This window comes from Pelobates fuscus, chromosome 11 (genome assembly GCF_036172605.1).
Source record: "Pelobates fuscus isolate aPelFus1 chromosome 11, aPelFus1.pri, whole genome shotgun sequence".
NCBI lineage: Eukaryota > Metazoa > Chordata > Amphibia > Anura > Pelobatidae > Pelobates > Pelobates fuscus.
Window position 1 is genome coordinate 122666665 of NC_086327.1, and position 27668 is coordinate 122694332.

The 27668-nt window shown below is 40.5% G+C and overlaps 1 protein-coding gene across 2 annotated transcripts in view; it reads left to right on the plus strand.

The window, feature by feature from the left end:
• The first annotated feature begins 79 nt into the window (after window positions 1–79).
• Window positions 80–27668, plus strand: part of PCSK7 (proprotein convertase subtilisin/kexin type 7) — a 31535-nt gene continuing 3946 nt past the window's right edge. The window contains exons 1-11 of one of the 2 annotated variants that reach the window (XM_063436076.1): window positions 80–176; window positions 6142–6617; window positions 7129–7263; window positions 10051–10216; window positions 11505–11595; window positions 11849–11903; window positions 13425–13563; window positions 15108–15208; window positions 16953–17120; window positions 17271–17378; window positions 17700–17802. In XM_063436076.1, the coding sequence (XP_063292146.1) occupies window positions 6189–6617; window positions 7129–7263; window positions 10051–10216; window positions 11505–11595; window positions 11849–11903; window positions 13425–13563; window positions 15108–15208; window positions 16953–17120; window positions 17271–17378; window positions 17700–17802 (1495 nt within the window). In that variant the 5' untranslated portion in view covers window positions 80–176; window positions 6142–6188. Of the gene's footprint in view, window positions 177–2174; window positions 2284–6141; window positions 6618–7128; window positions 7264–10050; window positions 10217–11504; window positions 11596–11848; window positions 11904–13424; window positions 13564–15107; window positions 15209–16952; window positions 17121–17270; window positions 17379–17699; window positions 17803–27668 lie in introns of those variants that run through there. The other variant, XM_063436077.1, reaches the window with a different exon arrangement.

Below are 27668 nucleotides of genomic sequence, written 5' to 3' on the forward strand. Positions count from 1 at the left end.
CCATGTTGGAGACAGCAACAAGTGACAGCGACAGGCGGTGTGCTCTATTGTATAATACTCTGTGTGAACCGAATACGGAAGCTCAGAAATAAAAAACGGAAGGAGTGCATTGTATGACGGGCTGTGTGTAAGCAGGTACTGACAGGACCGCGTATGGCAGCTCGGCTTTAATAGAGGTAAGTCACTGGGTAACCCTACTGCCATGTAGGTAAGTCACTGGGTAACCCTACTGCCATGTAGGTAAGTCACTGGGTAACCCTACTGCCATGTAGGTAAGTCACTGGGTAACCCTACTGCCATGTAGGTAAGTCACTGGGTAACCCTACTGCCATGTAGGTAAGTCACTGGGTAACCCTACTGCCATGTAGGAAAGTCACTGGGTAACCCTACTGCCATGTCACTGGGTAACCCTACTGCCATGTCACTGGGTAACCCTACTGCCATGTCACTGGGTAACCCTACTGCCATGTCACTGGGTAACCCTACTGCCATGTAGGTAAGTCACTGGGTAACCCTACTGCCATGTAGGTAAGTCACTGGGTAACCCTACTGCCATGTAGGTAAGTCACTGGGTAACCCTACTGCCATGTAGGAAAGTCACTGGGTAACCCTACTGCCATGTCACTGGGTAACCCTACTGCCATGTCACTGGGTAACCCTACTGCCATGTCACTGGGTAACCCTACTGCCATGTAGGTAAGTCACTGGGTAACCCTACTGCCATGTCACTGGGTAACCCTACTGCCATGTCACTGGGTAACCCTACTGCCATGTAGGTAAGTCACTGGGTAACCCTACTGCCATGTCACTGGGTAACCCTACTGCCATGTCACTGGGTAACCCTACTGCCATGTCACTGGGTAACCCTACTGCCATGTCACTGGGTAACCCTACTGCCATGTCACTGGGTAACCCTACTGCCATGTCACTGGGTAACCCTACTGCCATGTCACTGGGTAACCCTACTGCCATGTAGGTAAGTCACTGGGTAACCCTACTGCCATGTCACTGGGTAACCCTACTGCCATGTCACTGGGTAACCCTACTGCCATGTAGGTAAGTCACTGGGTAACCCTACTGCCATGTAGGAAAGTCACTGGGTAACCCTACTGCCATGTCACTGGGTAACCCTACTGCCATGTCACTGGGTAACCCTACTGCCATGTCACTGGGTAACCCTACTGCCATGTCACTGGGTAACCCTACTGCCATGTCACTGGGTAACCCTACTGCCATGTCACTGGGTAACCCTACTGCCATGTAGGTAAGTCACTGGGTAACCCTACTGCCATGTAGGTAAGTCACTGGGTAACCCTAATGCCATGTCACTGGGTAACCCTACTGCCATGTAGGTAAGTCACTGGGTAACCCTACTGCCATGTAGGTAAGTCACTGGGTAACCCTACTGCCATGTAGGTAAGTCACTGGGTAACCCTACTGCCATGTCACTGGGTAACCCTACTGCCATGTCACTGGGTAACCCTACTGCCATGTAGGTAAGTCACTGGGTAACCCTACTGCCATGTACACAGTAAGTAGCCCTGCTGCCATGTAGGTAAGTCAGTAAGTAGCCCTGCTGCCATGTAGGTAAGTCAGTAAGTAGCCCTGCTGCCATGTAGGTAAGTCAGTAAGTAGCCCTGCTGCCATGTAGGTAAGTCAGTAAGTAGCCCTGCTGCCATGTAGGTAAGTCAGTAAGTAGCCCCGCTGCCATGTAGGTAAGTCAGTAAGTAGCCCCGCTGCCATGTAGGTAAGTCAGTAAGTAGCCCCGCTGCCATGTAGGTAAGTCAGTAAGTAGCCCTGCTGCCATGTAGGTAAGTCAGTAGAAATTCCTGTTTTTGGTGGGTAGCCCTGCTTTAACATAGGTAATTTTAGGACATGGACCTTATTGGGTTATTCGCTAAACTGAAAAAAACTTTGTTAAAATTGGCAAACTGTGACTAGAGCTGAGTTGGAGAATTTGCCAAAACAACAATTTTTTTAAGTGAATTTCAAACTTTACTATTTTAATCTGAAATAGCCAAATTGAAAACACAGCTGACTTGGAGATTTCGTGTTACTTCAGCTTTAAACTTTGAATTCTATCGGATTTCCCAATCATCCACACAAGTAAATGATCCTGCCTGCAAATGTGAATTGATCTCTCTGACCTTTTTCTAGATCTGTATTCACTGTCCTTCTCTCCACCCCCATACCCTGACACGAACAAGCAGCCAGCATTGTAAATGTATTCTCTAGGCCGAAGCTCTTACAAATAACTTGGTCACCTCTTCTGCAGCTGGTCAGGTATTTCACGAGAGCTGGCATTATGCCAGTTTTGGGTAGTACAGGGTTACTGTTTGGAATTATATTGTGTCTGGTGATTTGTTCATGTGACAACATCATGAAAAGCAGCAATGGAATGTACACTACAGTCACCAGAACCACTACAGCTTAATGGAATACTATTGACACTCACACCACTTCAACTCATTGAAATGGTTTGCGTACAGTGTCCCAGCTCCCTTAACCCTGCAATGGTAATTATTGCAGTTTTTGATAATCTGCAATAATTGCCATGGAGGATTAACGCCACCTCTACCAAACAGCCACTAGAGGGACTTCCGGGTGGTTAGGCTACTTTTGGTGTCACCAAAAACCCAATAGGAAAGCATTATACCCTGCTTTCCTATGAGGGAAGTCCCAATGCAAGCGCAGCAATTGCTGCACATGTGCATTAGATTCCCCTCCCCTCATTTGCTGACGTTTTTAAACCCCTTCTGCACCATGGCGCAGGAGGAGGGCACTATAAGAAGTGACAATATCCTGCCTGCAAATATCAATTGATCTCTCTAACATTTTTCTAGGTCTTTTTCCTTGTCATCACTGTCATTCTCTCCACCCCCGCCTTCCCCTGTTGTATTTGTTTTTATGGCCCCCATGCCTGTCAGGAGAGAGCAATATATGGCATTACCTTCTCTGTTAATTTTCAAACATTGTCTGTTAATACGTCTACAAATCGAAGATCACAATTTACCCTGGGCAAAATCTTCCTAAAGGTTCTAAAATTGCAAATTCAGTGTCTGATAAGTGAGCAGTTTTCAGTAGATATTTTAGATACCAAAACTGCCATTAACTTGATCAGTCAAAAAAAAGTGCATGTTTTTTCATCGGAAACAAAATTCTTTGAAAAGATTGTACAACAGCAAGAAAGGTGAGTCTTTTTTTCTTTTTTCGTTTTGCTTATTTTTTTTTGTAACTAAACTGAATATTTTGCGGGATTTATTTTATTATATATTGTGTCGCTGTGATAATTTTACAATGCCAGAGTTGGTCGAGTGTTTATAATATTTGATTAGGAACCACTGCTTTGAATAAATAGTTTCCCTGTGCACTTGATTGTCCTTTTTATTGGACGAGTGGATATAATAGAAACGGCTGAACGTTTTTTCCCCCTATAAGGCGTTGTTGGTGATTTCATTCTACTGAGAACATACTATCTCTGTTTCTGTGAATGTAACCTTTTACAATAAACTAAATCAGTGCAGTTGTTGGAGGCAGATGTATACATCACCGAATGCTACATAGATATAAATGCAAATATGTTTGTTTAGTCTGTTGAAATGAAATTACTAGATTCACTTTACCCTTAAAGTGGAAAGCGACACTGTCACCCCTACATTAAAAATGAGTATATCATAAAGATATTTCACTGGAATTCCAACCCAGTCAGGAGAAATACAGAGACAAAGTGGGGATTGCTTTGTCTCTGTATTTCTCCTCCGCATGATATTTCCTGACACAAGGCATGTAGCCGTCATCAGTGATGGCTGGGAAGTGGCCGAGTCTATGGAGGGTCTCGCAGGATTCCCTATGGGCTTCAATGCTGTACTCTTGCGCAATCACATGAGTACAGCAGTGACTTTGGCTCCTGACGCTTCAGTGCTGAAGTGGAGCAGTGCGATCAAGATGTCGGCGCCCGCGAGGAACAGGTTCAGGTAAGTAATCTCATCTTTACCTGTCTCCCGCAGCCATTGGACCATCAGTGGCGAATACGTCAATGTCAATGATGGTGACAGTGACGTCAAAGTCCCCCGATGGTGACAGTACCGCTTTAATGCAGAGATTTCAGACTGTCTACTAATGTCCCGATACAGTAGTATTGGAAGTGTTCACCATAAATAACCTTTGGTTCTTAGTCCAGTCAGAAGGATGTTTGCAATGTTTACACAAGAGAAGATGTTGGCACAGACACACACAGGAACATAATAGCATTAGGAATACAAACCTACAGTACACCTGTCCCTAGTTATATCTAGCACCAGGGCTTACTCTCTTTGCCAAAAAAATTATTGTTAAAAAAAGCTTTACTTTTTTAAACCAAGGAATGATCTCTATAAGAAGCTTTGATGACCTGACACTCCTGCACGGTGAGTGCTATACACGCATCCAATGCTTCTCATAGTAAATTATTGAATCCAATGCTTTCCTATGAGCTGCAGTGTCATGTTAGATTAATATAACCGCCACTAGTGGCTTGTTTGGCCATTCAAGGTAAACATTGCTCTTCCTGTAAAATGGCTAGGTTTTACCTTGAAGATTTAAACATATAGAACCAATGCCCTCAGGCTACTTCATTGAGATGAAGTGGTCTGGGTGACTCTTGTAGTGTTTTGCAACAGTGCGCTGTAGTATTTGTGGTGCCAGGAATGCCTTTGGCGACTGTCCCACACTTAAGTGGTCAAATCATTTTAGAACAGGTTGTGTAAGTCACAGACCGGTCAGGTGTGTCAAGGGCTGCATGAGCAAAAGTGATTTAACTTCTAAATGGTAGAGAACTGAGCAGTGAGACTGTATGATCTTGTGGCAGACCTCTCTGCCTTTGGATTACTACTGTTTCATTTGTTTGTTCGGTATTTGCTGGTTGTTCGTATTTTTCTGCTTTCATTCACCTACATACGAATGAGCTACTGAATGGCAGGCCAACTAGCAAGGAAGTTTGCTGCTTGTTAACCTTTCTGCCCTCATTAACATTGTAGTTAACTGCAGACACTTAACTGCAGAACGGTCGGCTGGGTGGTCGTTGTTCGTATGTATGTACACGTGGCGGCGGCCATCTTGGACAGTCGTACGCCCAGCGGTGTTCGTCGACAAACTCAAGGAACTAATTTCAGACTCTGTTTCCCACGAACACTGCTGAAATCACCGACCCTTCATCGTTCTGTCTAAGGTTCATACGAACGCTGTGCTGTTCGGTAAAGTGACATTTCACGAACAGAGCTGCCCCTGATATCCATCCCATGGAGCTCATTCGTTTCGTCGAAAGCACCCTGTACAAGAATTTAGCTCCATGGCGATTAAACTACATGTATGGGATCTGAGCGCTATTCGGCTATATTGAGCGCTCATATCTAAGTTATCTGGGGATACGTTGAATGTGGGGATTCTGTTCGGTATATTTAGAAATATATATTTTTATGTGTTTCTACTCTTGATATAAAATGGAGGATATTCCCTATCCCTGGAGGTAATAGAGTTACTTGTTGCACTTAACCCAATTATCTCCAGTATAGAGAGGAGGAGTTGTACTGTCCATGTGGGAGTGTTTTATTCTGTAAATGTATGTGATTGGTTGCTGTACAAAACTGTCTCAGTCTTCCCCAAGGTCTCTATGGGAGTGTCCCTTGCTGGAAGACCTGCATAAAAGGCTGACATGTAGCCCCCATTAAACAGATCCTGCTTGCCCTCAATGCAGAGCCTCGTCTCGTACTTGGGGGGGATTATTCGTATGTTTCCTGTTCGGTAGCTGACTTCGTATTCTGGAAAAGGAACAGCTTTGGCGGCGTTAACCCCTTCTATACCCGGGGTGCCGTTACAGATCTATACACCAAAACTGCTTCATTAAACTAAAGCAGTTTTGGTGATTAGACTATACCTTTTAAGGGAGTGGGCATGAAACTCAAGGAATCCCTCTTATTTTTGTCAAACTACTAATATTATTAAAAACAAGTGTATTGACCAATTACAGAGGGATTGAAGGTATTACTTCCAAATACAATAATTACACTTACCTGTAGTGATTTACAGTGCTTTGTATGTCTTTTATTGTGGTTTTTTTATTCCGTTTAAGGGACTTTTTTAGTAATTTGAATCTGTTATCTACAGGTCCTGATGCCCATTTTGGGTTGTTTCTTGGGTAATGGGCCGTCACAATGTATCATATCCCTGCCTTTCCCGTGAGCCTTCACCTCCTGCTCACCTGGGTGTTCTCGCTCTCGCCTCTCACGTACGCTGCCTGCACACTCAGCGGTGATGCTCCTCATTCTGGTGAAGAGCTGACATGGGCTGTCCATCTCAACCCTCCTGAAGATTTAGAAAGAGGGGAGACCCTGGACACACTTGCAGATGAACTGTCGCAGGTCTTAGGACTTGAGAACCGAGGAGTTATAGGAGAACTTAAAGACCATTACTTGTTCGCCTATGTGGGCGATCCCCAATGCCAGGAGGATGCACGGAGGAAAGCCCATGCCCTCTTGACACAAAATAATAACGTGAGGTGGTTCTCAGAGCAGAAACTACTGAAGAGATCCAAAAGAAGTTTGCACTTTAATGATCCCAAATACCCGCAGCAATGGCACTTGGTAAGAAGCTTCTACAAATTCTGATTCTTACTATTACACTATGCGTGACATTTCATTTCATTGTTTATTACACTATGCTTGACATTTCGTTGTTTAGGGATCACCTCTCTTTGAATATGTGTTTGTTTATATGCACACAAAAAAAGTGCGACGAACCGTGAAACAATAGTGTGCCTCTACGTACATGTCATTCCTTTTTAAAAATTGACGTTGCAAATTAAGCTCCACTAGTACACTATGATGGCAGCTTAGACCAGTCTTTATTTTTTTTAAATAGATTTTGCAATCTTTCTGCCTGATAAGGTAGCTTCACCATTGCTGTAGTACTGTCTCAAACACATTTACTCACTACTTCGAATTCACTCTAACTCTCCATTCTCTGCATGCTTTGAAAGTTAAAATGTCCCTAATCCAAGCTTTTGCCATGGCATTTGCCTGTATTTTCCTTGTCATTTTAAAGAGTAAAGACTGTTGTTAATACCCCCTATATCGTATTTTCTTTTCTCTCCAGCACAATAGTCACAGCCCTGGAATGGATATTAATGTTACCGGGGTCTGGGAACGGAATGTGACGGGTCTCGGGGTGACAGTCGTGGTTGTTGATGATGGAGTCCAGCACACTATTCAGGACATCCAGCCTAATTATGTGGGTATATACTTGGTAGGGGGCATATGCTTTGGCAATTTAATAGTGAGTTAACCACAGGCCATGTCGTAAAAGAAGAAAACGCTACTGAATGTTACCGTGGAGGGGGTTTGAAAAGTGATCGGTCATTATAATGATGCGGCAAAAAAAAGTCTATTCTGTGCATGAAATCGTGATGGAATTCTCAATATTGATTGACAACGCTGCAAAAAAAGTCTCAAAATGGAAAAGATTGGGTTACATCAGGCAGATCTAGTTACATCTAGTTTTCCTTTTGGGCAGGGAATGATTCATATGATTCGTTATTGATACAGTGAAATGGATAAAAGGACAAGTGGACTTTGTAACTGATTCTTCAAACACGATCTGTTACCAGTTATTGAACTCTGTGCGCACTCACTCAAACTTTAGTTAATTAACGTAGAACAGTTTAATGATTACTGATAACCACTCCTAAAGCAAATTCATATATCGTTTATCATAAAGTTAAATTATATAAACAGTTGCTTTATCAGCTGTTGGGTTACTTACTCTTCAGTGTGATTAGCCCAAAGTATTGAACTACATTTTTTATTTTTTTTCCCTTTTAGAAAGTTTTGTCTTTGACTTCTCTATTATTTCAGATAGTTCACAAACACATTGATTCACTGCAAACGATGATGTGTATATAAGAGGCTGTTATTTAACCAAGCAAGATATCTGGCAAGGTTACCCATAAGGAGTAATGTGCAGGATTACATTTCGTTTGGATGATCTTTGCACCATTTATTTTGGAGCCTAGTACGGATTTATGGTTTCATTAGAATTCTATGCCAGCATCCGATTGCTAATGATTTTTGTGTTTCAACCAATATCACTTGAGTGTTATGGGTTTCTTTAACGCAATGCCGCAGAAGTTAGTAAGACTATGCTTCGTGGCTGTCAGTGTAACAGCATTTCCCTGCATTGTAAACATTGCAGTTTAAAAAAAAAAAAAAAAAAAAAAAGAATAAAGGATATAATGTACATACCTGTTTGGCCCTTTTTATAGCGCAGTGGTTATTGTCATAGCTGAGATGTGTCAACAACCTGCCCTGTTCCAATTCAAAATAGAAATGCGTGTGTTTCCCTAAACCTCTTCAAAATGAAACATAATTATAGTGTACCTGTGTATTTGTTGTCATTACGGTCACAATGTTATATTGGCGTTTTCCTTTATTTTCTCTCCCTATAGTGGCTCTGTCACCTCAAACTTGCCTTAATCCTATTGTTTCCTCTTCTCGTCCTCTTTCAGAATCTGTTCTTCTTTTCTTAATTTCTGATCTATTTATCTTTAACACATAAGACAAAGTAGTCCCTAGCAATCTTGACAAAAGGTGGAAGCTTAAGGAATAAGGCAAACTCCACTTGCTTTGTCAAGATTGCGAAGTGTAGGATAAATACAGAAGGGCAAAGTGGTGGCTACTTTGTCTTATGCGTTAAAGAGAAATAGATCAGAAATGAAATGAAAAAGGACAGATTCTAAAAGAGGAAAGTAAAGAATAGGAGAAAGGTAAGTTTGAGGTGACAGAGCCACTTTAATTACGGAGGAGCTACTCGTAAACGTTTGTTGACTTGGCAAACATTTTCAACTCCGGATCTTTTAGTGATGTGTGTTCTGATCACGTGTAAACACTTTGCAGGTTTTCTATGTATTGAATTTGTTTGTTTTTTTCCCCATAAATCCCCCCCTAAAAATCCACTAAGTGTAAATTGGTAATGTGTAGATAAATCCTCTTCAAACCAAAAAAAACTCCTATACAGAGGAGGTGTGTTACTCCAAAAAGTGCTCAAATTTACAAAAGTAGTTTATTAGCAGCTCTACACTCTTGTGTTGGATACCCTCTTCTCCACACACCACAATAAACATCACTTTACAATGGTACAAGACACACTTCTACTTGTAGTGGAGCGCTAAAAGTGAATAAATAAAACGGGTAACTTACGTACGTACAGAAGATTATGACCGGTACATAAACACAGTAGAAAGACCAACTATAGTGCAGATGGTAATGGGTATAAGCATTATATTGATTTTTTTTAAGATTGGATCACTCACATATATAGGCTTCCAAACTTAAAAATAAATATATTGCTTTCTACTCATTACATAGAAACATAGAATGTGACGGCAGATAAGAACCATTCGGCCCATCTAGTCTGCCCAATTTTCTAAATACTTTCATTAGTCTCTGGCCTTATCTTCATCTGCACTATAGTTTGTCTTTCTTCTGTTTTTATGTATTATGTCATAATCTTCTGTACGTACATGTATATATACACAGGGTAAGTTATCTCTTTTATTTATTCACTTAATCTTGACCATTTAACTTATAATAGTGGGATTTAGATATATGTATTGTGTCAAGAAAGAAAATGATGATATCAGGGATCCAAGTTTCTATTCGCCTGCTAGCCATTGGTAAGTGCCATGGACACTCGACGCTTGCAATGGTGTGTAACTTTTAATGCCCAAGAACTAACGACATCTTAGTAGGTTGCACAAGGTTTGGCAGGATTAATTAGATATCGTAAGGCCAGAAGAAGTCGTAACCTGGGGATGGGAAAGAGAATAAATTGCTTGAAACAAATAGGCTGAAAAAGAATTATGCAGTTTAGTCACCGACAAGGCTAACATTTACTGCTAATATCTTTAGAATGCAAAGTAAGAGGCTGTCAAAGTTAATATATCATGTGATGATCTATGGTTAAAAATATAACATTGCGTACAATTGTCAGAATAAAAAAAATATACTTTTCTTTGTCCAGAGCCCTGAAGGGAGTTACGACCTGAACTCCAATGACCCTGACCCTATGCCGCACCCGGATGGTGGCAGTGATAATCACCATGGGACACGATGTGCAGGGGAAATTGCCGCCGTCTCCAACAACAGCTTCTGCGCAGTGGGAGTAGCATATGGAAGCAGGATTGCTGGTGTGTGAGTCAAGAGGTGACCAGCAGGGGGTACTGCTGCACTGCTATGTCATTTGTAACTACACAAACATTCACTGTCTTTCGGGAAATGTACTATTTAGCATGTTTTTAACTCTAACACTAAAATATATCTAATTGCCACCAAATAGGGAGTTGCACAGCTTTTAGAACTACTTAGAGGTACTTAATATAGGGCCTGTTACCCTGAAATCCATCGATTACCTGAGATGCGCCACCATGGGACAATAGGCTATTCGTTCACCACGCGAAGGCCACCTAATATTTTAGATGGAAGCCCACGTTGAATATGCACCCTAGTCCTGTTACCTACTCACTTTACCTTTTAGCACTTGCTGGTCCACGTAACTCCCTATTGTGCCTTGGACCCACAACAAATACAGCGCAATCGATGACTTATTTGCCATCTTGATAACACAGCGAGACCTCTCTTGACAAGACTTAGAAGGGACACACTCGCACAGACACCTAGTTGCACAAAACTAAAAACAGTCAGCTTCCCCACCGAGCCAACCTGAGATGCATTATACTGCACTAATGCCTGATCATAGTGGTGATTGTTTGATCTGCCATGTCTCTTTTGTTATATGCTTCTTCTCCTCTCATGCTAAAGAGAGCTAATCACAAACAAAGAATTAAAAAAAAAAAAAAAACTCCTTAGAGGGACTCTCCACACTCGATTTGTGGGCCATATGTGTATTTATCTACCCATGGCTGTGTAGGATATACAGCAAGCTTTCCCCCAAACCACGAGATGATCTACACACTGTACTTTCTATAGCCCTGCTAGGCTTTTCCCATAAGCAGTGCTTTAGAGGTACAGCAAGAGCTTCTGGGAGTTGTAGTTCAATTGACAACTTTCTGTTGTAGTTAGCTGTTGAATGACCACTTCCAGAATCTTAAGCCAAGACATTATATACAGAAGTACAAAAAGTACAAATTTTAACCCAGGAAATGCTGTACGGTGGAAGAAAAGATGTAGAAAGGTTGAGCTATTTGTTATAATTAAATATTATGTTAAGAAGCTCTATTCCACCCATGGCTTTAGAACACATGCTGCCAACAGGTTGGACAGAGGCTGAGTGTTCTAGATCCAGCTCGACTTTCTGTGATACATGGAGCTGTATTAGAATGCACTGTTCAACACTCCATTCGACCTCATGACTTATTCTTGACTTCATTTCTCTCTCTTTACAAAACCAGAATGTTTCCAAATTCTAAGATACCATGCGTGGCCTTGCGTATTAAATTCTTTATTTTTCTTCTTCAGGGATACGTGTGCTGGATGGACCCCTGACAGACAGTATGGAGGCTATTGCCTTCAACAAACATTATCAGATCAATGATATCTACAGCTGCAGGTAACCTGGAGGTTTTGTGGGACAATGTGTACAACATTAATGTTTGCGTACAATGTGTTTCTGTGTTTATATGTTTTGAATCACTTCTGTTACCTTGTAATTATCTATTTGACTTTGTATTTGGTATTTTGATCATGGTTTGCTTTGATTTCATAAACTGCTGTCTTTGTAAGCAGTATAGTTCACTGATCACAACACTACTGAACCCGCTTGTTTTTAACCCGTTATGACACTGTTTTCTTCTTTCTCACAGTTGGGGTCCTGATGATGATGGTAAGACAGTTGATGGACCCCACCAACTGGGGAAGGTACTTGCTTTTCCATTTTTTATATTCTCTCTCAAATAATCCACTCTCTGTATTTGCTGAAATATACATCAACTGATATTTCTCATATAATACTTTTCAGCAAAGCCACGTGTCTATTTGAAAGTCCAAAGAACATTCGACTTGAATTTTTTTGTTTATTTTGTTTTTGACAGAATTAACTAGATATCCTGAACAGATTCAAGTTATGAGCTTAAAATTCTCTTTTTGGTCACATTTATGTACAAAACACTAAGCTATGTATCCACTAAACAGTGAATCAACAAGTAAATATGTCGTTTTAGGATAAAATTGCAGAATTTTTGGGGAAAAAAATACCTCTCCGGTGTACTTCCAGTTCAATAGGATGTTTGCTAAGAATTTATAACTTCTCATAAGCCTTTGGCAGAACACCAGAACCCAGCCTTGACTTGAAAATGATTGTAAAATTGCACATACCTTTTATTCATCCATACTGAACATACAATTTGATAAGACTGAGAAGGGGGGCAGTAGTGCAGTCTGATACATTTTGTGTACTTGGTACTTTATCGAGCTGTTTGACTAAGTGCCAAATGCATGAAATACGCTGGACTCTACTGCCCCTTATTCTCCCTGTTGCCTATCATGTGATTTTTCTATGGCTGAATAATAGCATGATCACTTTTATACTCCTTTTCGGTTCACAGCTGGGTTCTGGCATCTTTGCTCGAGTGGCCTTGACAGCCTTTCATGATAATTTAAATTTAAATCTAGCCTCCTCAAAGCTGTCCACATTCGTCACACAAGGTACTATTTTGTCTTCTTTATATAGTTCCCATTTGAGCTTAAACCTTGAGGGCTTTTTTTGTTTTGTTTTTTTAAATTTGTAAATCCTTTATCAATTCTCCTCAGTCCCTAGATTTGGTGAAGAGAACCAAGTGAGTTAAAAAAAAAAAAAAAAACTTAACACATTTTGGCCACAGAAACCAACCTGGCATATAATATGTCTCCATTTTGACTGGATGTAGCCCAAATTTCCAAGACGGTTTCAGCATGCCGCAATTCACTGTTTAGTAACAGACCAAGTAAAGGACGAGGATAGATCAATGGAAACACAAGACTTCTCAATCGCTGTGCGGAGCAATCACTCAGGTTCTCGTCCCTCTTTTTCTAGATACATTTTTGAGAATTGCTATAGTGAGTTTAATGTGAGATGGCCAATGTTACCTCTTATGGCTTGGTAAGATTATATAGGAAACCTTTTGGCAGTCCAGATGTGGTGAACTACATCTCCCATGTAGTCCACAATATCAGGCATGAAATAAAGTTGCCTACCCCTGACATATGGTATAAGATGATATGATAGTAACAATGTCTTCTCATAGGCCAGTAATTGCTTTACATAAGGATTCTCATAGCAGCTGGATCCTATATTTTTGTTTCATATCAGAAAGAAGTGTACAACCAAGTGACACATGGCTTGATGGCAAATGCGACAGATGATTGCTATTTATGAGAATTAACTTTTTTCCTTCCTTGTAGGCAGCTCTCCAGCATGGAGTGATCGCTGGACGAAAAGGGTTTGGAAGCATCTTTGTGGTTGCCAGCGGTAATGGAGGCCAGTACAACGATAACTGTAACTACGATGGCTACGCCAATTCCATCTACACAGTCACTATAGGTAAACAACGTTTATTAGATATTAGCGTTATACCCAGTGTAGATATATTTGTTATAAATCTGATTATGAAAGCTTTTATTTATGCACAAACGGAAATCTGTGAAGACAAAAGAGCTTGCGTGAGTCTGAAGCCTTTTTTTTTTTTTTTTTGTATTTTTTTTTTAATTTTGGGTGGACCTTTTTTGTCTAAAATGTCCTACTAGGCACTCTTAATAAGGCCCCCCCTCCATGAAGAACTAATCCCTGCAAAAAACGATTTTTCACATACCTGGAATCCAGCGCTGGGCAAAGCGCCTTCCACACTTCTTCCTGATGTTAGCCAGGGCCTCTCTCGGTCCAATCGCATACTTTTCCTAGTACCATGAGATTAAACCGTTTTGCTGGTTTAGAATGCTTGCACGCAATCTGAGCTGGCAACAGGGGTGGTAGAGACTAGCCCCTGTCACACAAGTGGAGATAACTCCGTTTGTGCATACATACTCACACCACCATGACCATTTCAAATCACTGATGGTGGTCATTGTGGTTTTAAAAGCCCTTTAGTAGGTAAGTAATGACTTCGAAGTTAATATATATATATATATATATATATATATATATATATATATATATATATATATATATATTTATTAATCTGCTGCAAGTCTAGGACAGAAGAAAATTAACATATCCCCATATACAACTGATAGAATAAAAAAAAAATATGAATCTATGAACATACAACTACTACATGAGGAGGATTAATTGTCACCAGTGGAATTCAATTGAGGTTATGGAGTATAATACCACTGGGAATATAAACTTGAGAATTTGAGGTCTATAGTCATTTGGAGAAATATATTGGCCTTGACCTGTTTGTAGATATATAAAAAAAAAAAAAAAAAAAGTTTATCCAAAATATGAAATCAAGGCCAAAATCAGCTGCATTACTCAGGTACCTTGTGTATTCTATTGATTCTCATTTTGGAATTAAATGGCCCAATGTGCAACAGGGAACCATTCTTGAACATTAAAAAGGTTTTCTAAGCACCAGAACTACTACAGTCGTCTGAAGTTGTTATGGTGGCAGAACTCCACTGTTGCCAAACCAGTAGTTTGACACTTGCTTGTATCCACTGTGTACTCTTCAGTTTTCAGTAAAGTGGAATCGCTAGTTACAATAGTTCCGCACGTGTTTAGGTGGAATACGTTGGCTTAGAGTTTTAGCTGATGCTCTTGAGTGATGAATTCTGTCCAAAAAGTGTCGGAATCCATTCATACAATGTTATTTCTGTCGGTGCTGCGATCACATGGTATGTTTAAAGCCAGCACTTCCATGCTATTTTATAATGTTATGACATCTCTCAGACCCTAGTTATTTGTAAATAAAATAAAGTCAATGTGTATAGTTATCTACGGATAGCTTATATTCAGAAAAGAGAGGTGTGAATAAGGGATTTAAATGCAGAGCTTTAACTGTGAGAGGGATTCTGTGTACTGAGCTGCTGACAGCTTCTACGCGATGTTCATTCCCATTGTCTCACCTGGCATTAATCTTATTGCAGGAGCTGTCAACGAGGCTGGTAAGATGCCGTTCTACGCAGAGGAGTGCGCGTCAATGCTGGCTGTCACCTTCAGTAGCGGAGATAAAATGATGAGGAGTATTGTGAGTACTGTCTTTTTAACAAGTGGAAGATACTTTTTATTTTAATTAAATATTTGTTACATAACATTGAGGATGTTTGCTTTTCACCTTGCTGTTTATATTATACTCTCCCTGTATATGTATTTTGTGTGTCTGTCTATATTTTACCATAATAGAGGACCTGCTGTATTCCAAAATATTGATGTGATCTAAGTGCTAAATAGTCTACAAGGGCTCACTGTCTTTATGGTTTGCCTTATAATAATTTTTCTTTTTAAATTCTTTATTTTTGAATTCGAGAATGGAACGTTACAGTTCTTGTGTGGACAATATCATCTTTACAATACCTTGACAGCAAATATCTGTATGCCGTTCCGTTTACTTATCACATCATACTGTGTTAGGGAGTAGTACATGTCTTTAAGTCCCCTGCCATAGTTACATTCCTTTCTTTCAGCGGTTGTGACTGGGTGTGCCACGGTTCATTAAGTTTCTGAGTACACGTTTTGCGTACGGCTAGCCCGTACCTTTTCAGATCTGATGAAGTCTGTTTGCGGGAACTATCAAGCATTGTCTCATACAGTATTTATGCATATTGCTACGGCTGTAGGTCCTCTCCTTCATGGTCTTGGTAGGGACCTGGTATTATACACTTTTGGTACCCTCGGTACAGAGAGTGTGTATTACTTTAGGCACTCTTGCCTCTCGCTCCACATCAAACTTTTTTTTTTTTTTTTTTTGGGGTGGGAGGGGGGTGTTCCACCGGTTGCACCCACCGCACTCTTGAGTTAATGTGTGTCGCCCGTTCTTGCTTGTATGCCTTATGACGTGCGTGCCGTCCTATCTAGGTAGTCTTCCCACGGTTGCCACACTTTGGAAAAGGTGACCAACCTGCTCCGTATCTGGGCTGTCAGTTTGTCCATTTTGTGTTTGTCTTTTATTTTGTGTATCACTTTGTGCATAGGGGGGGGGGGGTGTCTGGGCTAAGCCATTGTTGGGTCAGTGCTCTTCTGGCCGCTAAGGTCAGTTTGTTAACTAATTTCTGTTCCCTTGTCGTCAACTTGTGGTTTGGCTGGCAGGTATGTCCAGGTATCTTTGTTTATTGGTCGCTCCACTACCGATGTCATTAATGTCTCTATGTCTGAGCAATACCTTGCAACTTTGGGGCATGTCCACCACATGTGGATGTACGAACCTCTCTCGCCGCATCCCCTCCAGCATGTATCTGAGGTAGTTTTCCCTATTCGATAGAGTTTGGCCGGGGTAGTATACCACCGCAGGAGGGTCTTATATGCCTGTTCCTGAAGTGTTACACATATGGACACTTTGGCCGCTGCTTCCCAAATGTCCCTCCAGTCCTCCCGTTAGGTGATATAGGTGAGGGGCTCAGCGTCCCTGTCTGGGGCGCTAAGTTGTGCGTATAGTACGGTGATCAGGCCCTTACGTGTTGATTCAGTCATGCATAACTTCTCATAGCTAGTTAATGGGGCACTGGCTGCCTCTTTTATTCTGGGGTGGTTGGCGTTTCTGGGTTTTTAAATATGTAATATTTTTTTTTTGATTGATATTGCCACGATACAGTTGTGTTTTTGCAGTTTGTCTGTCTGTCCTTTTAGATCACTATGTATATATGTTAGCGTTTGTCTGTGAATGTATCAATATTTAAATGTTTATGTATGTATCACAAGGCTACTTCTGTATGACACCTTCTCCTCCATAATATCTCTCACATCTTGCTTGTGCTGTTTATTTCCCATGCCTTCAGGTAACCTCAGACTGGGACCTGCAGAAGGGGACAGGGTGCACAGAGGGTCATACAGGGACCTCGGCTGCTGCCCCTATTGCCGCAGGGATGATTGCCCTAATGCTACAGGTTCGCCCGTGCCTGACTTGGAGGGATGTCCAGCACATTATCGTGTTCACTGCTATCAAGGTACTGATGCAATTTGAACTTTTTTGTTAAGTGGGATGAGATGATTTTTTTTTTTTTTTGAGGAAGGGAAAGGGGGGTTATTCCTAACTTGTATTCCTAGTCCCCAGTGTCCTGTAGTAACCCTAGATCCCTATTTGTGTGTTATTACAGTATGAAGACAACATGGCAGCCTGGGAAACCAATGGAGCTGGTTTCAGTCATAGTCACCAGCATGGGTTCGGTCTATTGAATGCGTGGCGACTCACCAATGCAGCCAAGGTAAATCCGACCACTTTATATAGTATTATTCTTTCGTGTCCGGTTGAGCTGGTCATAGGAAGTATGGTCTCAATGATATAGCTCATCACACTCATCATGTCTCACTGTTAAAGATTAAGCGAGACTGATCTGTATAACTCAGAATTCACTCAATGTATTTATAGCTATTTATATAGACACACTGCTGCCCTCTTGGCCACCAAAGTTCCATTCCTCCTAATCCTCTCTGTTTACAGTCCTGCCGAATACACTGTGGCTTACGTTCCCTCCTACTGCTAAGTAGCTCAGGCAATTAAGTAATTTTCCTCTCCAAATTTCCAGGTGTGGGAATCTGTTCCCTATTTAGCCTCTTATGTGAGTCCTGCATTTAAAGAAAAGACAAACATTCCTCAACTCCCCCACAGACTGGAGCTGAGCTGGAATGGTGAGTTAGAATTGTATGTCTTTACTCCTCTACATACATCTACTGTTGGACAAATGCTCTGGTTTTATATCCATTATTCTTTTCTTCAAAGTCATGACGTGGTTGGATTTTTATTTTATTTGGCATACTATAAACACTTAAACCATGTTTTGTTTTTACATTGTGGCATCACGTGGATTAAGTTGCTAACCCCATTGCAGATCTGGGATGTGTATAATTCCTTCATTTGCTGCAGTATTCCTTGTTAATTGATGGCCTGATTTCTTCCTGCACTTTTTAAATGCTGCCCATCAATGTTTATAAGTTATACGTGACTTAAAAACATGGCGGCACTGTCAGGCCTAGCTACCAGGTCCTCCGTTTTTTTCCAGGTCTCGAAATTAAAAGGAATAGTACTTGATTCACATGGTACAACATTGATTGAAGTTTATCCATGCTGAAGATGGATAGAGCACTGGGGATTGAAGCTTACTTTTAATTTTCTGAATAGATCGTGATAGCAGTATCTTGTAACAAAGTGGTTAATTGTCTTGAGCATTGCAAAAGCCCATTTGAAACTGTTGCTTAAGAATCCAACAGATAATGGTTTAGGTGGTGGCTTAGGCTTAATGTTATGTGAACATGTTTCTGGAATGTGATGTGTACAGATTTAATGTGTTGAGAAATTGAAAACTGCACATGCTTTATAGATCCTTTGTAAAAACTTCTAAAGTGCACATATGTGAAGGTCAAAGCTTCTGTAAGTCCATCAAATGATAAATTATCATTCACACACCCAGCATGCAGTGTAGGTTCACTTTAGGTTGTCGCTAGATACAGATGTATCTATTTACATAAACATATTTTGTGTTCATGAGTTCACGACAAATGTGTGTAGTGCAATTAAGTGTTTACCTTAACTGTTGATAATCATCTTTGTTGTGTTTTTTTTTTTTTTTTTTTTTTTTTTTTATTAAACTTTGGGAGCAGAATGGAAAAATTTATTTTTATTCATAAATTATAAGATGAGAAAAACTGAAACCCATCCGGTGTCACCTCATACAGCAGACCGTAAAAGCACAAAAACGGACCACGTGTGTGTATTTTCTCTAGGTTACATAAAACCTCTTGTTTCACTTCAGATCATGTGATATTGATTCAATTCCGAGACTTTTCACAGTTATGATCTCATTCGTGCAGCATTCGGGAAGTCGATCCCAAAAAGTAGAGTAATTCATATTTGCCCAAAGGATATAAACGCTGTTGAAGCCTGCAATTACAATCATGAACAACCTGAATTGCAAGTCATTGAAGGCATTCTAGCATTAAGCAGTTTTTTAAGAATTAATGTCAGTAAAAGGGCTATAAATCAGCATTACACATAATGAATGTAATTCATTTCTAAACACGAAACGTTGAAGAAATCTCTGTGATGCCTGGGAAATCACGTTTCTGGATATCGTGGGAATAGGCTATAAATACGCAATTCTCATATAGTGGATTTTAGTTCTTTTCTTTCAGGGCTGTTATTTATTGCACTTGTTTTATTGTACTTAATTCTGTACACAGTGCGGTTTAGTACATGCTTTTGCTCTGTTTTAATGTGGCTGCTAATACAATTATTTAATAGGTGTGATTTGAAGTCTGGTACTAATAGACATTTTTTACATTTATTTTTTTGTTGTTGTAATTTTCATTTTGCTTATTTAAAGGGACAGTCTAGGCACCATAACAACTTAATTGGAGGTTGCTGGCGCCGGCTTAACCTCAGGTTTACACCAAAGTCTTCAAGCCCCAATGCACTAATTAGCTCTGCCCCTGCACTTCCATTTGAGTCTGAGGCTTCAATCAGAAATGCTTTTAGCCTATTAGTAGCTCTCCATTTACAAAACTGAGTGAGGGATATACGTATGTTTCTCGCTCCTTTTTGTGAATGGGTAGCTGCTCAGCCTGTGACTCAAACAGAAGTTCAAGGACAAAGTAACTGGCTCCAAACTGAAGACTTTGGGGTTAAGCTGTTCGTTAACGGTTAACTCCTGAAGGTAAGCTGGCACAATGGATCTCATGGCACCATAACAAATACAATCTAATTTACCTGCCTTTGCAAATACATATCTATAGTGTACATTTGGGGAGAACATTTCTTAAAAAGAGGGTCGGAGCTGTTTGTGAGTGCGCCCAAATTTTCTACCTGAATTTATTTGTTGTTTGTTTGCTAATGGAATTGGAAATTCATTGAGTTTACCAGTGAGAAAGCAGAAGACTTTAGAAGAGTAACACAGTAAAGGAGTTTAAGCATGCGTGGGACAGGCATAAGGCTATTCTAACTATAAGATAAGGCCAGGGACTGATGAAAGCATTTAGAAAATTGGGCAGACTAGATGGGCCGAATGGTTCTTATCTGCCGTCACATTCTATGTTTCTAAGAGGCATCAAAATGTCTCGCCTGTAAGAGTAGAAAGTTGTTCTATAGCAGTTCTTTATTGCTAATCAGTCTGGCGGAATGTGTCAATCTTTTCAAAAGAGCCCTACTGTACGGAACACCTTCGAGGAAGCCTGTAATAACTCTCTCTGTGCCAAGAATATTAATGCAGTACATGTAGCGGGTTCTAGATGGCATCGTCAACACGTTACCAATGCCAGGAAATTCTGAGCTAGATGTTCTCTAACTGCTCTGAATTTCTCCAGTGTTACGTAGGCAAAGCATTCCTGGTGGAATGGTGCTGTCATGGCACATGGGAGTTACGTTGTGCACACTCCTGCTTCTGGCACAACTTGCACGCGTATCAAGAGTGTTCTTGTCCTCAAGCCACCACAGTATGACCTGAGAATTATCTGTGAGAGGACTAGTGATGGCAGCTAGAAACTAATACGGAAACTGCCAAATGAAAAAGATGCTTTGCAGAACCCTCGGAATGAGCTCAGAGTTATTTAATAATTAACACAAAACCATAGGAATGCGTGTTCTTTTAAATGTCTAAATGAACGTGGAGTTCCTGTTCTTTTTAACTTTTTGCTTATTAACATTTTTTTTTTTCTTTTTTTTTTGGGTTGCCTAAAATATGTGCAATGGCATAAGCCCATTTATTAGATATGATGTAATGTATCTGAAAATGCAAAAAGTTTTTATTCAATTATACACTGTGACAAAGGCGTTTCCATTGTATCGAGAACATCGTGGACAGAAAGAATTTAATGAGCTCGTTCCTATCCCCGCCGACCCACTGAAAATATATGGATTTAGGTTTTGGTCCTGATGTAGAGATAAGAGATTTAGACTAGCCTAATCAATCTGCACTCCGTAGGGCTTATGGTAATTTTTTTGCCAGGGCATAATCTTCCTATTTATTTTTACTCCACTTTGGCAAACTATACTTATTTGTTTTGTTCTACTCTTGGTACGGTTTTCATTAGCTGTAGAATTTTGTTATGTCTGTAATGTAGACGCGAGAAGTCTGCTTCACTGTTACCAGAGGCTCATCGCCCCTCTCGTCAGTTTGATTTATTTAACCACTTACTGCAACTGACTGGTGCTAGCTATTCTTTAAGCTTATCTCTGTGTGTGTGTGTGTGTGTGTGTGTGTGTGTGTGTGTGTGTAAAATTGGTATTTCATCCTCATAGCTATAATATAAATCTACTGGTCTTTTATTCTTATTTCTGTATAATATAAATCTATTGTTCTTTTAGTCTTATCTCTGTATATCTATCTACGTATAAGAGAAATCTAGAAAATTACTATTGAGCATCGCCCTTTATATCTTAAACTGGATTTTGGAAAGAATTTTTTTTACCAGAAAACTTTTTAATCCATGTGCCCCTTGTTAGAGTTGGTATCTTATTTGTATAAAATAGCTGTTGTATTCACACCCCTAACTTCTCACAGCTGTAGACGACATACAAGCAGGAGTAAATCCTGACTTGACTTATTAAAGGAACACTATAGTCACCTAAATTACTTTAGCTAAATAAAGCAGTTTTAGTGTATAGATCATTCCCCTGCAATTTCACTGCTCAGTTCACTGTCCTTTAGGAGTTAAATCACTTTGTTTCTGTTTATGCAGCCCTAGCCACACCTCCCCTGGCTATGATTGACAGAGCCTGCATGAAAAAAAAACTGGTTTCACTTTCAAACAGATGTAATTTACCTTAAATAATTGTATCTCAATCTCTAAATTAAACTTTAATCACATACAGGAGGCTCTTGCAGGGTCTAGCAAGCTATTAACATAGCAGGGGATAAGAAAATCTGAATTAAACAGAACTTGCAATAAAGAAAGCCTAAATAGGGCTCTCTTTACAGGAAGTGTTTATGGAAGGCTGTGCAAGTCACATGCAGGGAGGTGTGACTAGGGTTCATAAACAAAGGGATTTAACTCCTAAATGGCAGAGGATTGAGCAGTGAGGCTGCAGGGGCATGTTCTATACACCAAAACTGCTTCATTAAGCTAAAGTTGTTCAGGTGACTATAGTATCCCTTTAAGTTAAAATGATTACTTTACCAGCTTACAATTTCAGATCATATCTCATCGGCCCTAATTCCATTTTATTTTATTTTTTGCTCTTACATTATACTACCGAATGTCAAAACAAACCGCTTATGGATAGATTCACTGCAGTCTCCATTTATTGTTTTACAATTGGAATGCCAGAAGGATATGTAATGCATTCCAGAGTTAAACTAAAGAATCTCACGTGTCATGCGTACTGAGAGATGGTGGGTGCTCCTTTTCCACATTGAACTTGAATAGAAATTAAACCATTGACCATAGTTATTCTTTTTTACGTAGAGTTATATTCTGTAAAAAGTATAGGAGTTTTAAGCTTGTTGTACCACAGATTCATTAAAGTAATTCCCACAGTGCATATAAACTAATAACTGGACAGATAATCCTTCAATTTATTTATAAATGCTGCCTTTTGTTTAATTAAACTAGAAAAATGGTCAGAACTGTGGCAACTGGCATTTAATGTGGATAAGTGCAAGATAATGCATCTTGGACGTAAAAACCCACAGAGTACAGAATATTTGATCGTCCTAACCTCAACATCTGAGGAAAGGGATTTAGGGGTGATTATTTCTGATGACTTAAAGGTAGGCAGACAATGTAATAGAGCAGCAGGAAATGCTAGCAGAATGCTTGGTTGTATAGGGAGAGGTATTGGCAGTAGAAAGAGGGAAGTGCTCATGCCATTGTACAGAACACTGGTGAGACCTCACTTGGAGTATTGTACGCAGTACTGGAGACCGTATCTTCAGAAGGATATTGATACCTTAGAAAGAGTTCAGAGAAGGGCTACTAAACTGGTTCATGGGTTGCAGGATAAAACTTACCAGGAAAGGTTAAAGGATCTTAACATGTATAGCTTGGAGGAAAGACGAGACAGGGGGGATATGATAGAAACATTTAAATACATAAAGGGAATCAACACAGTAAAGGAGGAGACTATATTTAAAAGAAGAAAAACTACCGCAACAAGAGGACATAGTTTTAAATTAGAGGGGCAAAGGTTTAAAAATAATATCAGGAAGTATTACTTTACTGAGAGGGTAGTGGATGCATGAAATAGCCTTCCAGCTGAAGTGGTAGAGGTTAACACAGTAGAGGAGTTTAAGCATGCGTGGGATAGGCATAAGGCTATCCTAACTATAAGATAAGGCCAGGGACTAATGAAAGTATTTAGAAAACTGGGCAGACTAGATGGGCCGAATGGTTCTTATCTGCCGTCACATTCTATGTTTCTATGTTACACTGCACCTGCCTGTATATGTTCAGCACCCACCACTGGAGGGCAGCAGCTGTGATTGGGTATCTGACGGTTATTTCTAATGATCAGAGATGTTTAACTTGGCACTGTCACGCTGTACTTGCCTTATACTAAGCACATCCTCTTCTTTTCCTCTTTTCTACTCTCTTTCTTACTCTTTCTTTTTTTAATTTTAATCTATTTCTATAGAGATTACCTTACAGTATTTTTTTGTATACACCTGACTTTCTTAGATTCTGGGCTACAGTGTCAGTCCTGACAGGCGTCACCATTCCTGCAAGGAATTGTCCTTTTTCTCTGGATCATCCTGCAGTCTCATTAGATCTCCCCTAGATAGATATAGATCTCTCTCTCTCTCTCTCTCTCTCTCTCTCTCTCTCTCTCTCTCTCTCTCTCTCTCTCTCTCTCTCTCTCTCTCTCTCTCTCTCTCTCTCTCTCTCTCTCTCTCTCTCTCTCTCTCTCTCTCTCTCTCTCTCTCTCTCTCTCTCTCTCTCTCTCTCGTGTGTAGATACGGATCTAAGAACGGCATTGTATCTGCAAATTATAATATGAGTCAGTCACAGCTATCTTAAATCACTTACTAGTTTGAAAGCTGTCCAGCAGCATATAAATTCTACATACTACAAGACCAGCCTTGCTTATAAGCAAAAAGAAGAAGAAATGTCTCTAGCAAAACATGACCGATCTGGTAAAGGGTTACTCCAACCCTTTTTTTTTTAATTATATCCTTAACCCCTTAAGGACACATGACATGTCTGACATGTCATGATTCCCTTTTATTCCAGAAGTTTGGTCCTTAAGGGGTTAAAGGAACACTATAGTGCCAGGAAAACAAACTTGTTTTCCTGGCACTATAGGGTCATTAGGTCCCCCCTCCTGCTGGGATGAAGGGGTTAAAACCCCTTCAGCCACTTACCTTTCTCCAGCGCCGGGCTCCCTCTGTGCTGGTGACCTCTCCACCTCCTGCCGACGTCAGATCTGAATGTTCATGCGTGGCAAGAGCCGCGTGCGCATTCAAACAGCCCATATGAAAGCATTACTCAATGCTTCCCTATGGACGTCCAGCGTCTTCTCACTGTGATTTTTTTTCACAGTGAGAATCGCGGAAGCACCTCTAGTGGCTGTCAATGAGACAGCCACTAGAGGCTGGATTAACCCTAATGTAAACATACCATTGTCTCTGAAACTGCTATGTTTTCAGCTGCAGGGTTAAAACTAAGGGGACCTGGCACTCAGACCACTTCACTGAGCTGAAGTGGTATGGGTGCCTATAGTGGTCCTTTAATTTACATTATAACGCACTGTTAGACCTTACTAATTGCAAACCTCCCATAAACCTATAAAATAGGATTAAATTTACCGGAATCCAGCACAGGGCAGAGCTCCCCGTGCTGCTCTTCACTCCCTATCCAAGGTCACATGATCCCCTGTGCTGCTCTCCACACGATCCCTCTCTGGGGTCCAGTCCAATGCTTCTTATAGAGAAGCATTTAATTGGATTGATCTCGTGGCCCAGTGCACATGTGCATGCTTTAATCCAGGGAGCGAGGGATAAATCTGCCACTAGCGTGCAAAGCACACGAACGACAAACGTAATTTTTGCACAGAACTAATATTAATAGAGTTCTGTTTGCATTGCTAGCCGACTGCACAAAAATGCAAATATCTATGGATGTGCAGCTTATCAGGCAGATTCCTACCACCATGACAACTTCTAAAAGTAGAAGTGCCCGTGGGTGTTGGCGTGGCTCTTTAACCCTATTTACAGCTCTCTCAGACTACGTTTTTTCATACTTTTATTAACAGGATTAACTGTTGTATATATTTGTGGTCTAGACCTCAGTTGCTTTTTAATAGTTATAAGATGGGATCAAACGTTCAATCATTCCCAATCTCTCTCCCACTCTCTCTCCTTCCCCTGTTTTTGTTTTTGTTTTGTCTAATAGCTAGGGGTGTCAGACTGGTCATGCCAAATTATTTCTTGCACACTATACTGTGTGTCACTGAGCTCCTAAATGTATGTGTTGGAGATCACGGAATATTCTGATGTACATTTAGCAGTATTCAGTAATAAATCTTTTCTTCCGTTCCACAATCCATCCTTAAGTAACCAATGTGTTCTTTTTCTTGGACATCTGTGAACTAAAGCCATCCTTTCTAAGCTTAGCGAGCAGCTTTAATCAGTTAACCCCTCGTGTGTGAGGGTTTCATGCCGCTGGTTACATTGTTCAATCGTTTATATAGAGTTTATATAAGGTGCGATGTGACCTAACGGGTTGCTTCCCTCTGCTACTGTGTCCAGAAAAAGCTTCCAGGCTGTGCGTGTAAGGGGTACAGTTGGCATATTTGCTTTCCCTGGGTATCTGCCAAACTTCTTGCAGGTTTTCTGCCCTTTTTAGGAAATGTTTACTGCTTCTGACTTGGCCTGCAAAAAATGTAGACAAGAAAAAAGAAAAGTGATCGGGAAGGGGGCTGGAGGGGGGGGGGGGAGGCAGAGAGGAAATGATGATGGAACGAGACTCCGTGAGCGTTTTCTGTTTTTTGGAAATCTTGCAAAGTATGAGGTGAACAAAAAGCAAGGAGGTGAGGGGTGAGGCTGTAAGGAACTAAGAGGTATTGACGGGGATAAAGTAAAAGTAAGGCATTAAGGAGAATTAAATGGGGAGATCGCCTGTACTGTAAATGGAGAGATGATGAGGGGGTAGTTAGTTTGTATAAGGGATCCTGCAATCTTCACAGATTTTTAAACCCTTCAAATGGGGAAAAGGGAACGTGTAGCAGAAAAACTGGATGCAGTTTTGTTGCACTCCTGTTATTAAAGATTTGTTTTATTATAGACATTGTAACACACAGAAACTTACATTTCCATGTATCAGAGATAACCGTGGCTTAGACCAGGAAATGCAGAATATACAGTCATGGGAATCAGAAAGCACATCCTCTTTGAATTCTATAGCTTTACATATCGGGACATAATAACAACCATCAATTCCTAAACCGGTCTTAAAATTAGCTAAAAACAACCTCGGATGAACAGCAACACATGACATATTACACCGGGTCATAATTTATTTAACAAAAATGAAGCTAAAATGGAGAAGCCAGTGGGTGAGGCTGTGATTTCAGATTATGTTGCTTTATGAGTTATTTTTGTTCGGGGGTTTACAGAGGTCATATAGACTCTCCTTTTCAGTATTGTTAGATCCTATCGGGCTCTTCTCTTACCTTTCGCCCATTGTCACCGATCCAGTCACCGGATATTATCTGCCTCAAGCACCATGTGTGGAACCTTAGACCTTGCTATAGCATGAAAATCTGCTTTACAGGAATTCTGTGCGTCTAAAGAAGCTATTAAACAAGTATGACTAACTCTTCGCAGTCCTGGTGCTGTGGACGGTGGTTCCTATGTTTCCAAGTTGCTCATGGCAGTGCCAAAGATCACAGCGCCCGCCATGATGACCGGCTGCGGTCTGAGCTTAGACTACAGTCCCATTCTGTGGACTCCTGCTAATCATTATTGCACAAGCAGTACTAATTAAATCCTGGTATTCGATATTAGTAGATTATTAAGGTCTGCCTAGCTTGTTAGATTTCATTTCATACATAGTGTGCGTGCTGTGTGAAGGTGCAGGTGAGAGATGGCGTAATGTATAAATAGTCATATTTCTCCACTGTCACTGTTTCCCTGCCTCCGTCTCTCCAACTCTGGAATTGGATTCTGCTCGAACCAGTGTTTGAAATTCCTCCTCTCTGGATTGGCTCCGTATATGGGAATTCACACATACACAAACAAATGCTGTAAGGGGTGAGAGAATCTTCACTAAACTGTTCTTTCGGCAGCGTGAAGGAGCTCTAGGAACACGTCAAGTTTTCTTGATTAGCTAGATTGGGTCATACATGTCTGTCTCTGTCAACTCATCTCATTACCCTCTCCTTCTGCATGTACCACACTGTGAAGGTCCTGTATTCTCATTGTATTATCTCTGCCAGGGTTAATCACTAAAGTGACCATTGTTGGGAATTTCAGCTTAATGGGCAGTAGTCTGGACTGACAATGTTTATTTTTATCACCATGGAAACAGAAGAGAGTGAGAGAAAATTCTGAATTAGAACATAATTT